Raw genomic sequence first — 15541 nt, forward strand, 5'->3', positions numbered from 1 at the left:
CCAAACTGCACTGAATAGGGCATTGTACGCATCCCCTGTTCTTAGACTCTTCGGCGCCTGCTATCACTGTATTGACAGAAACGCGACTCATCAGTATACATAACAGCATTCCAATTGGTGTTCACTTCTAGGCGCCCGCTGCGACATTTTTTCCTGAGTTTCTGGAGGCTGTTGCTGCAGATCGACTCAAAGGGACATAGGATGTGAGGCCATAGAATTACGAATCGTTTGTGTCGAAAATGTCTTGCCAAAACATCTTGTACTTCATTACAAGGGGGGACATAACGGGCTGCGGTGTGTTGCCTTCAACAATATGGAGTCCAGTTCGTCCTCCAGTGTCCATCCCAGCTCAGACCATTACACCGCCTCCTCCAAAATGCACTGAAGGGAGCACGAACTGGGCCATTGTACGCATCTCCTATTCTCGGTAGACCTTCGGCGCCTGCTATCACTGTACAGACATCAGAAAACAACAGAATTCCAATTGATGTTCACTTCTTGTCACTCGTTGCACCATATTTTCCTCAGTTGCTAGTGGCGGGCTGCTGCTGGAGGTCTTCTCAAAGGGGCATATGATGTGAGGCCAACGATTCGTAATCGTTTAGCCTTGCCAAAACATCATGTACTTAATTTAGTGTCTGGCGGGCATTATGGCAAGGATTCCGTTTTGCAGCTATGATAATATATTTCTAGGAGGACAATATTTCTGTTTTATTGCGTTTTAAATTTTAGCCGCTGAAGCCTGGGAGACGCTCTGAGAAACGCCAACTGCCCCAGCTATATCCACTTGCCGATCGATGATTCATTCTCACAATAATATTGCGAATTTGTCCTTTAAGATGATGTCTTTCCGTGGTTAATGAGAATACAACCAATGTATTAAAAATTGTGATTAACATTTGTTTGTGTTTGGTTTTAATTTTCTATTTTATTTTATCCAACTTACAACAATATATCGGTTAATTTAATTAAAATTAATAGAATAATAATAAATTACAAATATCCTTATTCATTTTTGAGCAGCAAACAATTGGTCATGCCACATAAAAATAGCTATCGTAAAATAGTTTAGTTTTTACTAGTTTAAAACTTACACAGGACGAATCTTTATCACTGTAAGTTCCCGGGTTCTAAAGTACTTCTATGAGGTCTTTTCCAGAAGAAATGCACAGGCACCCAGGGGGTTGATATGCCCACAGCTGTTTCATGCATACTGTCTAAATCTATTAAATTTATCTCCAAGTTTTTTCCCCTAATAACATACCTAATAAAAACTTTTTTAAATAGAGTTTCTTCAAATGCCTTCCTGACTAATTTAAAAGATAAACCATGATAAAAAGACAGTATACTATAAAGTTGTAGATTTTTTTGTTTCACTGACCTATTGCTTTTAATCTATTGCACGTAATAGAAAAGCACGAAGGAAATGAATTGTTTCCATGAGGATGCTAGGGGAAAAATCGTAAACTGGTTTCCTGGGCGTCGGACCTACAGTTCGGCCCGTCTCCGAAGCTTTGCGTATAGTATATCACAAACGCCGTCTTTTCTCTTCACGATGTGATAACAAACTAAAAGAATATTAATTTTCGATTATTATTATATGAAAAAATCCTTCAGTCAATAAGGACTATTTTTTTAATTCAAACAAAAGTGCACTTAGTAAAGTAAATATGTCACAGGAAAGCTAGACGAACCGTTTAAAATCATGAGTTTTTAGTTGTGTCATTTTGCCTTTAGTGGTTCNTGAGAATCGGACCATGGACAATATGAACTTTTTTGTTCATTTTAGGGTGAAGAATCTACTGGAGAAGTTTGTAGCACGAGTAGCAATTCACCCTGTATATATATAGTGAAGAGTGGTTCAAAAGAACAAATCTTTGCATATTTCCGGAAGGAAGGCAGTTCGAAAATGAAATGTGATTACTAAATAACAAACCAATTGACGTGTTTTTTCCAAACTTCTTGCGATAACTTTTTTGACCAATTTAAAATCCGATCGAACCATTGTTTTCATCGTAAACACGTCCTTTAAAATGATGCGTCAGGATGTATAGGGTCGTATTTGTAACTTTGAAGCTGAACTGGACCTGACGTAACCTGTATAATTTTTCTACAAAAAAGGTAATATATACATTACCCTTACAATTTTACGAGGGTGATTGGGGTAGATGAGGAAAAATCAACGCACTGCTGGTGGTCATTTCGTTCCAAACTTTGCACCCTCATAAGACGGTAAGGGTAAAATCCTTCCCGACAGAGCTATCCGAACCTCTCCTCTGTGAAACATCAGTATATACATAATGCACGTGTTGGTTTCGGGATCACGAGTAACAGAATGCAAAATTTCAATTCGAAGAACCAGATCCCCTCAGCCTCTGATGAAGTCGTTGGAAGGTGCGATCTGCTGGAAAACGAGCTTAGTATTCTTCTCTCCTTGCAACAGTAGCATTACCGTTGCAGTAACCGTAATTTTACTATAGCATACCGTACTAAAAGGTTAAAAGCAAAATATACGTTGTTCAAGAAGTAGATTAAGGTAAAAAAATAGAAAATTTGTTAAAATAGCTGCAGAAACGAATGTAAGTTCTAATAATTGTACAATAGTATAACGGTTATTGTGCTTTTTTTTGAAAGATTGGTTTAATTACTAGCTCCAATGTGTATTTTGACGTTAAAACAGGAGGTATACGTTGAGTAAGAAATTGTTTAAATTGAAAAAAAGTGTTACCATACCATACAGTATTATATGTCAGTCTTAAAATTATACAAATGCATTGCCCATGAAAAAAAGTCCAAAAATTTTTTGATCTTCAAAAATGAAATTACTTATGACTTATGATGTACTTATAATTTACTTACATATCAGCAAGATACATATAACAAACAAGGACATAATTTAAATTACCAACCTGAGGAAGTTGTCAACTGATAACATAAACTGATTGAATTGAACATTAAAGAACTGACAGGAAACTCAAGAGACAGATGGATTTCCTGTAAAAAAAGCATGCCCCCCTTCATCGACACCAATTTTTTTCAACAAAATACAAATTTTTTGGGCCTTCCAGAAGCGGAATCCAAAATGGTGGGTATACCTCTGAAAGCTAATTGATGGAGAATTTTTGAAGGAATTTGGAAAGCTCCAGGAGTTTGTCGTTATTAACAGTTACCAATCCAACATTTTCAAAAAATTCCAAATTTCAATTTTTGTGTGCAGAATTTTTTCATTAATTCTCCAATATAAATAGGTTTTCTTACAGAAAATTTTTAACGTTCTTTCAGGTGGCACAAACTAGATTTTTTTAAAAGCAAAAAATCCTAAAGTTAAAAGCAATTTAGTGACCCTAAGTTGAAAAATTACAAAAACCCAATACCTGAAATTACTTCTTTACCGTTGAGATCAGACTGCCGGTAGAACCTCTAAAGGCAAAATGACACAACTAAAAAGTCATGATTTAAAACGCTTCGTCTAGCTTTCCTGTGACATATTTACTTTACTGAGTGCACTTTTGTTTGTATTAAAAAATAGTCCTCTATTTACTGAAGGATTTTTCCATATTATAACAATAGAAAATTAATATTTTTTTACTTTGTTATTACATCGTGAGAAGAAAAGACGGCGTTTGTGATATACTATACGCAAAGCATCGGAGACGGGCAGAACTGTAGGTCCGACGCCCAGAAAATCAGTTGACGATTTTTATTTAGCATCCTCAAGAAAACAATTTATTTCCTTCGTGCTTTTCTAATAGGTGCAACAGGTCAGTGAAACAAAATATTCAACAACTTTATATTGTATTTTTTAACATGGTTTTTCTTTTAAATTAGTCATGAAGGCATTTGAAGAAAATCTATTTTTAAAAACAAGTTAAAACGTTGAGGTTATGTTGTTAGGGAAAAAATTTGGAGATAAATTTAATAGATTTAAACTGTATGAATGAAACTGCAGAGGGCATATCAACTTCTGAGGTGTCGGTGCATTTCTATTGGAAAAGACCACATGGAAGTACATTGATGAAGATTCGTAGTGTGTAAGTTTTAAATTAGTACAATCTAAACTATTTTACAAAAGCTATTTTTATGTGACATAAGCAATTGTTAAGACTGCCAGTACAACCACTAAAAGCAAAATGACAATAAAAACGTTTCGTATTTCTAAGAGGATTTTTGTTCGGGTTTTATACGTTTTATGGATTTATTACTCTAAAAGGAAACAGTATTACGGGAGAAATATTGCAAGTATAAGATTTTATAGATAAAGATGAATTAAAAAAAGTATTGTAAAGTTGTAAAGAACAAACATTATTTGTTTAAAATCTGACTCGTGACTTTGAGGGCTCTGAAGATTAATATAGATTATTTTATCACTGATAAAGACTGAGCTTAACTTTATAAAAAAACTCCTTGGAATTACGAAATAATCTCTAACTCAGGATAATCCTTCTAATAAAAAAATATTACTTCACAGAACCCATTTTCGTAAAAAAGGAAAAAGACAAATGCCGTGTATTATTCTTGCGACTCTTTTAGGTCGGAAATGCCTTTACCAATCTTTATTATATTTTGATCTGTTGGGGAATCGTTACGTGAGAGAATAAAACCATTCCCTGGATGTCCCCTTTCCACGAGGAGAAGGACACCCCTTGGAATTAGTGTCCTCTACCTTTCCCAACCCTGACTGATTTGTGTCCGATTCAAGAAACCCCAACAATGATTTCCTTGATAAATTCATGTTGAACATGTATGATATTAATCCGTGTGTAGTTTTCTTTGCCACTGGAAAGTTTACATAGGTTACCGTGCTTTGTACTCAAAATTGTTCAAAATTGACGTCTTCGACCGTAGTGAGAGAAGTTGGATGAAGGCTTTGTTTTAGCACAATCCCGCCTTTGTGGCGAACGCCTTGGTTTTAAACTTGATTACTGAGGTTTAGAGGGGTCGAACACTCTAGACATTATTGCCATGGTTTAAACTATTCTGTAGCCAACGTATAACAACCAACTTGAATGTTATAATAAAATTAGGCGCGGTAGCCGAGTGGTTAGCATGAGAGACTCTCACGCCGCGGTCGTGGGTTCGATTCCCACCGTCGCCTCTGGCCCTTTTTTCCCGATAACCCCTAATTTGAACAACATCTATAAGAATTCGTCATGGCTAATATGCAAAGATCATAAGGCCAATAAACAAAAAAAAAAATCCCATTAGTGACACTGACTTTTTTATCCCAATTAAAAACCTTAATTAATTGAAAGATATTAATTGGTCAAGACAACCACGAAATTAGTGAATTTACATATAATAAAAGTTGGTTCATTTGGCTGGCCAGTAATGTGTTTTCATTATACATAATAGGAAAAAGATGGATGATAGATCTCAAACAAAATTGGCCTGAAACCAAAGTTAACTGTAAACAGATTAGGTTATGTAGCCCTAAAACTTTATAGCCCTGCTTGTTTATGTGTAAATAAACTTTATCTCATTTATGTTATATATTTGACACACCTTCTTTACAGCATATAAAGTTTAATAGGACTGCTTAATACTTATTTTGCACAAACACTAATCGACAACAAAGGAAGAATATGCAGATTCATTGTTTTCCTAGAGTAAGAATTTTTTTAAATCTTGCACCTCAATGGTTTTGTTCCAGTAAAGTGAAAAATCGGAAAAACTGTAGTAATCAACAGAAATTATTGGGTCCTGCCGTAAACTTAAACGTATATTTATGAAAAATTAACCTAAATTTTTAGCCATCGGCGGTCCAAAACACTCCAAAAATAATTATTAGTGAGTACATTTCCAAATTTACAACTACGTACAAAATTTTCAGTCAGTTCATTGACATCAAGTCATAGAAAGTATGTGTGTAGAACCAGCGAGACTATGCGGACCATGTAAAGGTCTCACGAAGCTCCCGGGGTCTTTTAAGGTACGGTTTGAAATGCTTCACTTGTACTCGGCCTTATAGATAAAGGGAGTGGAATTTATCTGATGTGTAATACACGTGCCATCGAAAACCTCTACCACTTCATTACTCATTTTTAGGAGAGGCTGTGTTCATTCTTTTTGGAAGATTTTATTTTATCCACGGAATTTTTGATTTCACCTGTTAACGGTCCACCCCACCCCACTCATTACGTTTGAACGACAAGCTTGGAGTACAAATATAAGCTAGCTGGCATTGCAACATTTCAAACTTTGAAGACTGTACAATTTTTTTAAATCATACCATAGATTCTTCTATTAACTATTAAAGTTGATTATTTTAAATTCGCCCTTAAGGTACGGATTGTTACTTTTTTACGTCCCATTGTTGTTATTTATTTGCTTGAAAGCAAAGGTTTATGCTTAATTTTTTGATTTTTAAGCTTGCTGCTGATGATTCTTTTTTATTTTGAGGTCTTGTCATATATATTTTTTTTATTGAAACAATTAAGAGGAATCTCTCTGTACTTATAATTCTATAACTTTTCTTTCAAAACAAATTCCTTTGATTTTGATGTAAGATCACCGGCTATCCCCACTTTTGACATTATTAAGTTCATAATTTCTCGAATTAATCATTCCACGGAAGGTCCCATTACAAGATGATTACTGTAAATTGAAACTCATGGGAGGAAATTTTCATATAAATGTACGTTTATTAATTTAAAAAATTAAGAAAAGAGAGAGGAAAATAAAAGAATGATGGAATATTTGACTGCATTCTGAATTACTAATTACTGATTATTCAGAAATCGTGAGATGCGGTCTGGTGTGATGTAGGTTTCAGAAAAACATTTTCTTTATTGTGCCAACGTTTCGATCTTTATTGAGATCATCTTCAGGGCCTGGGATTTACAAACATTGTTTAAATTTTACAAATACATGTAGGATTTGGAAAAAAGTGAACGTGAGATGAGGTCTGGTGGGATGTAGGTTTCAGAAAAACATTTTCTTTATCGTGCTAATGTTTCGATCTTTATTGAGATCATCTTCAGGGCCTGGGATTTACAAACATTGTTTTAATTAAAAAAACAAAACATGTAGGATGTGGAAAAAAGTGAATTTATACAATGTAACAAAATATTTTTTTATACGCGTACTTTACGCAGTAAACAAACACTTTGAGTGAGTAGAAATACTTTCATTGAATTAAAAAAAAAATTTTTTTTGCATTGTATAAATTCACTTTTTTCCACATCCTAAATGTTTTTGTTAAATTTAAACAATGTTTGCAAATCCCAGGCCCTGAAGATGATCTCAATAAAAATCGAAACGTTGGCACGATAAAGAAAATGTTTTTCTAAAACCTACATCACACCAGACCACATTTCACGATTTCTGAATAATCATCGATTATCGGTCACTAATCGCCACAAATTTGATTTATGTTTTGTTCAAAGTCAATGAAAGAAAACAGGTACAATTTAATTAAAATTATTTGTATAAATAAATCAAATTCTTTTCTTGATATCTATCAAATATATAATTTCTTATTATTTGTTTTATTTATTTTATTCTTCACATTTTTTTACGAAAAGTTAGTAAAAGAAGCTTTAAGTTCAGGCAATAATCATTTGGTACGTTTTTCTTGATCGGAATATTAAAGAAATAACAGGAGGACTTACTTAAATTGAATTCGCCCAAAACGATATTGTATAAAGGAGAAATTTGGCCCAACTTTGTAAGCCCAAGTGTTGACAGAAGTCGATAGGGCTTGTTCGGAGACGATAATACAACATAATTAAAAACAAAAAAGTCCCTTGAAGGTACTCACGATTTCTGAATAATCTTCGACTAACGGTCACTAATCACACACATTACTATTTACTTCACAGATGATAATTTGGCAAAACTGAAGAAAAATATTGAAGTTTTGGTAAAACAGAATAATAGCCGTGTAAGGCAGGTTTATGAACATTATAGTTAGAAAAAAGTGTATAAGAAACTTAAAAGATTTTTATTATGATTTCATTGATTACAATGAAAATCTTAAGCATTATTAAAATACAAATATGAAAATAACTCTTACTTGAATTTGGCCTAAAATCGATGAAATATTTAGTTTTATTATTTGTTGTTTCCAAAAGTAAGGAACAAATTAACTGTTAAACGATTGAATGTAGTAGAAGAAATATTCAACAACTCCCAGTCTGGTCAACTCAAATCTTAATCAAATTGATGTAAATATTGATTATATAAATTACGATCGCAAAACAATTCAATGACAACATAAATTTATATTTCAAACGAAACAAGGAAAAGGCGTTTCAATCAGTTTGAAGGGTTGTTTATATTTCTGAATATCTGGAGAACATTACCGTTTGGAGCTTTGCCCAGATGAAAGCGGAATTGGATATTTTGAACTGGACAACTGAAAATTCGGAAGTTAATATTTACAGCTTGTTGGCCTCGAAAATGTGCGATGAATGAGGGTTTTTTACTGCTAATTTTTTATTAATATTTATTTTTTATTGAACTACATAAAAATGTAGAAAAACTATATGTAAAACATAAAACGCAGAAAATAGGTTTAACCAGTTTTTCCAAATATCATGCAGCGAAACTTTGCGAAAGCTGCAACCGAAAGAAAAGTTCATTTTTATGTTCAACTTTTGTATTTTATGTGCATGCATTTGCACGATATAATACGAGATTTAATGAAAGACGTAATAAAACCAAAAAAAAACAACGGTTGTGTGCCTGGTTGTGTTGACGGTGGAAGAGTTTTAGTTATACAATTTTCCCTCCCTCCCATACAACTTATACAAAGACCAAAGCACTCTGACCCTCATGTATCGATATATTTCCAATTTCCAGTCCCTTAGAACCCTGCAAATTTGAATTTCAATACCACCCCTTTATAGCCTTTACGGCCCACTCGAGGGTGAGGTTGGGAAATTGGGTCAGACGGGTTTCAAAGTGGAATTTCTTGATCCTTACCTGGTGCGATCGACGACCCATCAGCTCGTGGACAGCTATAACGATCTCCCCGAGCTCGGACCTGGTGATGCAGCCGTCGCCGTTAATGTCGTACAGCTTGAACGCCCACCGCAGCTTCTCGTATATCGAACCGCGGAGCAGGGTCGACAGTGTCACCAGCAAATCCTTAAAAAAAAAATGTTACGCACACACCATAAAAAAAGACATCAATAAGAACAGCCATGCAGAACAAGCAATAAGGTAAAAAGAGAGGGTAAGTGACATTTTACACAAACTATTTTTCACCTTTTAATGACCATTGACCAATAAGATCCCATTAATTATACCAAAGATTACAATAAAAAGGTTTATTTATATTTTAAAAATTCATGTTAACAAAAATGAAACTATTTAAATAGCATTATCAAAATGATTTTGAAAATGAGTACGACTAATAAATGATTTAGCTGACACACCTGCTGAAAATGTAAGTATATATAGTACTAAGTACTATCTATACTTAGTAATATAGTACTTACAGAGAAATTTCCAAAACAAAAGATTTCATTCTAACAATTCAATACTGTTAAATAATAATGTTTTAAAAAGAAAAAGGATTTATATTGTAAAATATTTTGTACAAATTTTGCACCATTTTCTGTCATAGAAAAATTAGAATCCAAGCTACATTTTTATCAAAGAAATAGAACAAAAAGCTGACGTTTATGTATAGATTTAAAAAAATCTCAACCTATTTTTATAGAATGGCGGTTTGATCGTTTTTATTACATTTTCAAGAGGAGAAAGCACACGCGAGCTTCACATCGTGAAAATCGTGAGACGAAATAAAAGTGATGATGATTAACATTAAGGTAGATAGAATAATAATAAATGAAATAAAACGAGCAAAATTTAATATAAATTCATGCTTTTTAATTAAAAGAAGATTAAATAATGAGGTCCTTTGTGCTATGTGTACAATGAAAGGTGTTAATTATTATATAATATATTTTGAAATGATAAATCTGATGATAATTAACATTAAGTTTGGTATACTAACAAAACGAGGAAAATTTAAAGTATGTTCGTTTTATATTATTTTTTTATTTATTTAAAATACCACTAAACAATATAGTACTTTGTTCTAAGTGTACAATGAAAGGTGTTTTTTATTAGATAATATATTTTGAAATGATAAGTGAAAAATAAAAGTGATGATGAGTATGATTAACATTGGTAAAATAATAAAACGAGCAAAATTTAAAATAAATTCATTTTAATGAAATGACGATTAAATAATGAGATCCTTTGTGCTACGTGTACAATGAAAGGTGTTAATCATTATATAATATATTTTGAAATGATAAATCTGATAATAATTAACATTAAGCTTGGTATACTAATAAAACGAGCTAAATTTAAAATAAATTCATGTTTTGTTTTATCATTTTATTGAAAAGACCATTAAACAAGATTATACTTTGTGGTAGATGTACAATGAAAGGTGCTTTTTTATTATACAATATATTTAAAAAAAATAAAAGTGGTGATGATTTTTAAACTTGGTAGAATAATAAAACGAACAAAATTGAAAATAAATTCATTTTAATGAAATGACGATTAAATAATGAGGTCCTTTGTGCTAAGTTTACAACGAAAGGAGTTTTTTTTATTATATAATACATTTTGAAATGGTAAATCTGATGATAATTAACATTAAGCTTGGTATACTTATAAAACGAACAAAATTTAAAATAAGTTCGTATTTTGTTTTAACATTTTATTGTAAAAACCATTAAACAAGATAGTACTTTGTGGTAGATGTACAATGAAAGGTGCTTTTTTATTATACAATACATTTTAAAACAATAAAAGTGATGGTGATTAACACTAAACTTGTTAGAATAATAAAACGAGCAAAATTTGAAATAAATTCATGGTTTAGTTTTGTTTTTATTGAAAATGCCATCAAAGAATGTTGTACTTTGTGCTAGGTGTACAATGAGGTTTTTTTTCGACTGAAGTAAAAAGTCGACCTTCCCGAAGTACAGTAATACCGAGACTTAAGATCAGTGTAGAAGGAAATAGTACTGCCCTTTTCAATTAAATTTCTTAAGGTTTTTCCTTCTCTAGGGAACAAATAACTAGGAGATTCCTATGAGGTTAATTTGATTCTCTCAAGGCTCTTTTTAAAACCCGTTCCCCGGGTCTCTTCACATCGTGAAATAACAAAGAAAATACTTTTCCTCATTTGCAAAAATAATAAAAGTACGTTGTTTTATTTATAACTGAATAAAGAGAGCGCGTGAAAACTGTTGCCTGGCAACTGACGAGCGTTGGGATACTCGTTTAGCCCCTTGGTTTAACCGCGTTAGAAGTTGAATAATTCATCAACCCGATTGGACCATACTTAAAACTATATTACACGGCCTTCTCCCGAGTATTTTTGAGTGTAGATTTCCCTCTTATCAAAAAGTATGACATCCTTTGCATGCCACCAAGTTACCACATTTATTCATGAGCGGACCCTTGATTTAATTTTTCACGTCTTTCACGAGAAATCGATCACGGCCTTTCCGTTATAGAGACATGTAAGCCTGCTAAGCATAGAAATAAAACATGTATATGCTCGGGCGAAGAGAGAGTTGTAGCCCGTAACGATGGCTATACTCGCAACCCCGTTTTATTTCTCGGAGCCGGCACTGCACTACCCGGTCTACCAACACGGGATTTACGACCCGCAATTTCTTTATTTTTCAAATAGAATTTATGACCATAATTTGAAATACCAGAGATGGCGGGAGAAGGCCTTGCCAGACAAGTAGGAGGTACTATCTCTCATAAAGAATTGTACATCGCATCTGGAAACTTTAAGCAGAGAATATCTAACATATTTTTATCATTCGACCTCTAAAGAACATTTACTTTGGAAATATCGCAAGTTTCATTTGATAGAATAAAAATAATTTTGAATAAGATAGACTCATCTTAGTCGAGCTTGTAACTGGAAGAAATTTAGCTCCATTTCATCAATCATGTCCGTAGACCGTTCATAAATAATATTTTCTTTATGTAAGTAAGGTAATCCATTATAGAAGGCACAACAAACCAAATTTACAATATTAACGCAAATGTGTTCACGTTGGCATGAGTTTGATTGATCTAAATTGGCGATACTTGTCCTGACATTCTAGTCTATATGCAAATTTTTTTGGCATGCAAATAAACGTTGCGTAAAATAATGTTGCTTATAACATCTATTGGGTTTCGTGATCCGAGTGACCAAATAAATCTTCGGATCGCAGTCACGTTAGCTCAAGTGGGAGAGCAGCGGCGTATTTAGCCGAAAGTCGTGGGTTCGAATCCCGTTCGTGATATTGATTTTTTTATCTCAACCAAAACCTTAATTAAAGATTAATTAATTTAAAAGTTGCTAATAACATTACTCATAGAATCTTAAAACTAAGCCAAGCCACATTTGAGAAAATAAACAAAAAATTACCAACGTACTTATTGGATACCGCATGACAATCATTAAAAAATTATTACACAATTATTAAGAAATTATTAGGTTTCGTGATCCGATCGACCAAATAAATTCTTTTCAATTAATTAACCTTTATATAAGGCTTGGGTTGAGATAAAAAAAAGTCAGCGTCACGAGTGGGATTCGAACCCACGACCCTCGGCTAAATACGCCGCTGCTCTACCACTTGAGCTATCGCCGCACTAACTACCCATCTCAACCCCACCATTCGAATTTTTCCTCCTTTTTGCCATTTCTCAAAATGTCGTGTAATGAGGATTCGATTCTCGGCCACATATGAAGTGGCCATGGGGAGCTGTTAGTGAAGTTATACTTCGTTTTACTTATTGAATCCATTATATTTACTAACTTGATCTAGTGACCAAATTACTTATTTACCGAATAACTGAATAATCATAATCTTTATAATAATTAATCTTTATATAAGACATTGGTTGAGATAACAAAAAGAAAAATGGCAAAAAGAAGGGAAAATTCGAAAGGTGGGGTTGAGATGGGAAGTTGGTGTCCGAGTGGATCCGAGTCGCAATAGCTGAAGTGGTAGAGCAGCGGCGTATTTAGCCAAAGGTCATGGGTTCGAATCCCGCTCGTGACATTGACTTTTTTATCTCAACCAAAACCTTAATTAAAGATTAATTAATTGAAAAGTTGCTTATAACGTTGTTCACAGAATCTTAAAACTGAGCCAGCCCCATTTGAGAAAATAAACAAAAAATTACCAACGTACTTATTGGATACCGCATGACAATCATTAAAAAATTATTACACAATTATTAAGAGATTATTAATTATTAACAAAGCAATAACAAAAAAACAAGGGGTCGGCAGTAATAAAAACATAGACATCAGCTAAGGGAACTAGCAATATTGAAGGAACTAACATATATAGGAAAACCTTCGAATAAGATAAAAAAAAGATGCTAGAAAGGCGATGCAATAACATAAAAGTGGTGTTCAAATATAAGAAGAAAAAATGAATTTTATTAAGGGGGTTTAGGTTCCTCGAATAACCAAAAAGTACAAAATTTGATTGCTTGGACAGAAAGGTTTTGTTAAATCCATATTTCCACTCGGTTTATCCATAGTGGTCGCAGCATGTATACACTTAATTGAAATTTGACGGTCAAAACAGATTTCGGTCTTAAAAATCTTCATAGTTTTCCGAGTTTTGTCGGTGCTACTATATTTTGCGTGGTGCTTTCACGCCTGTGTGCTGTCTAGGTACAGTTCTGAGTACGTGTCTTGAGTGGATCTTATTATTGATTTATACTGGAGGGGGCAAGACTGTTTTATCATTGTAACTGTGCACTGTGTACGTTTTTACTCGTTCAGTCTGGTTCTCTATTTTTTGGAATCGTCTTTGCTCAAGATTTATTTGAGGATTTGGGTAACAAGATAAAATTGTTGTGTCGTAGTAGGCGAGGATGATTGTGTAGGAAATTCAACTGTATAAATGGTGTACAGGAAGGGACTAAGAATGTTCCTTGTGGGACGCCATCAGACTGATATGTGCGTACTCGTTGCCAAGCTCATTCTGAAGCAGATGTCAGCTAAATAGGATTCCGGAATAAGATAATAATCGAGCAAAAATGAGTGGATGCCAGAGTGCCCCATCTTAGAATAACAGGAACGTACCACAATGTATTACATTTATTATTATTATTTATTGGAACGAGGGAACGTTAACTGGTGAGGAGGAAGATTTTATCTGAATGTAGGATGAGAAAAGCTTTAAAATTTATTTTTTCGACAATTTTGAACACCACAGGAAGAATACTGATGGATGTGTTTGGGATGTTTAAGAGTGAGAATGATGATATCATTTGGATAGGGGAATATGGGTTAAAATATTTCTATAGAATACACAAGGATCAAAATGAGAAGAAAAAATCGCAGTATCATAACAAAAAGGTCGTTGTTATTAAAGAATGTTTAGAAATGCCTTATTTTAGCACAGTATAAATAATAGGACCTAAGATACTGCCATGGGGGTCAACTTTATCAATTGAATTCACTAGTTTTCGTGGTCCGCTTGATCAATTAACATCTTTCAATTAATTAACGTTTTTAGATGAGATAAAAAAGTCAATGTCACAAGCGGAATTCGAACCCACTACCTTCGGCTAAATACGCCGCTGCTCTACTAGTTGAGCCGAAGGTCGTGGGTTCGAATCTCGCTCGTGACATTGACTTTTTTTATCTCACCTGAAAACCTCAATTAATTAAAATTTATTAGTTGAAAAAATAAAAAAAGAGATTTCATGGCCCGTAATATCGACAATCCTAGAGATGGAAGGTAGGATATTTTTGAGTTTAAATAACAACTCTTCTTGCCAAACCTTATAAAAAGCCTGTGCTGACACCAGGAAAACACCAGCACAGCATAAATATAACGAAAATTCGTCTTTCTTGTTCTTTATGCTTTTTTATACCAACGTTATTTATATACTTCTTTTTTGTATACAACGAAAAAAGTTTGTGCTTTTTCAGCTATAAAACCATTTAGCCGATAATGGAGTTGCAAAACAATATAACACTCAGAAGTTATTCAATTCTATTTATTGTGAATTCAGTTCGTGTCATGTACGCCAGATAATGTAAGCAGTAAACGTCTGTTACATAAAACCTTCCATCTGCATGAATGTAAATCGTATGAACCGTTGTTAAACTTCAACAGTTTGTCGAAATCATATTTCAAGCTTGTCCCCTGTTCAATGGGAAAGGGGGTTAATTACCATTTGAGGTGAGTAATGATTGAACGATGGGAAATGGGAAGTTCGAGCCCCGCCGTTGACCGATTGTACCGTTTTCCAACTGGCGTCGATGATAACAAAGTTGTCTCAGACACAATGATTCCGCGGTCGCTTTGACTATCTTGACAATTGAAGAATTACACCGAATAACTGAGGAAGTTAGAGCCAGTCACCGTTAATCCAGAACCAATCATAAATCTCAGCCGCTATTCACGTCCGCGTCCTTTTTAGAAACTCTGCAAAACTATTTGTCAACCTTTCAAGGCTGTTTTCAATCTACATCTACTGCAACTACTGTGGTGATCATGCAACTACACGCTAAACAATATTTAAAAAT

At 33.6% G+C, this 15541-nt stretch overlaps 1 protein-coding gene across 1 annotated transcript in view; it reads right to left on the bottom strand.

Moving 5' to 3' along the window:
• The window catches only part of LOC106670571 (calsenilin), a 46264-nt gene that overhangs the window by 24835 nt on the left and 5888 nt on the right, over positions 1 to 15541 (bottom strand). The window contains exon 3 of the mRNA XM_024228564.1: positions 8926 to 9090. Coding sequence (XP_024084332.1) covers positions 8926 to 9090 — 165 coding nt within the window. The remainder of the gene's footprint in view (positions 1 to 8925; positions 9091 to 15541) is intronic.

Source organism: Cimex lectularius, unplaced genomic scaffold, assembly GCF_000648675.2.
Source record: "Cimex lectularius strain Harlan isolate CLEC.00 unplaced genomic scaffold, Clec_2.1 scaffold153, whole genome shotgun sequence".
Classification (NCBI taxonomy): Eukaryota; Metazoa; Arthropoda; class Insecta; order Hemiptera; family Cimicidae; genus Cimex; species Cimex lectularius.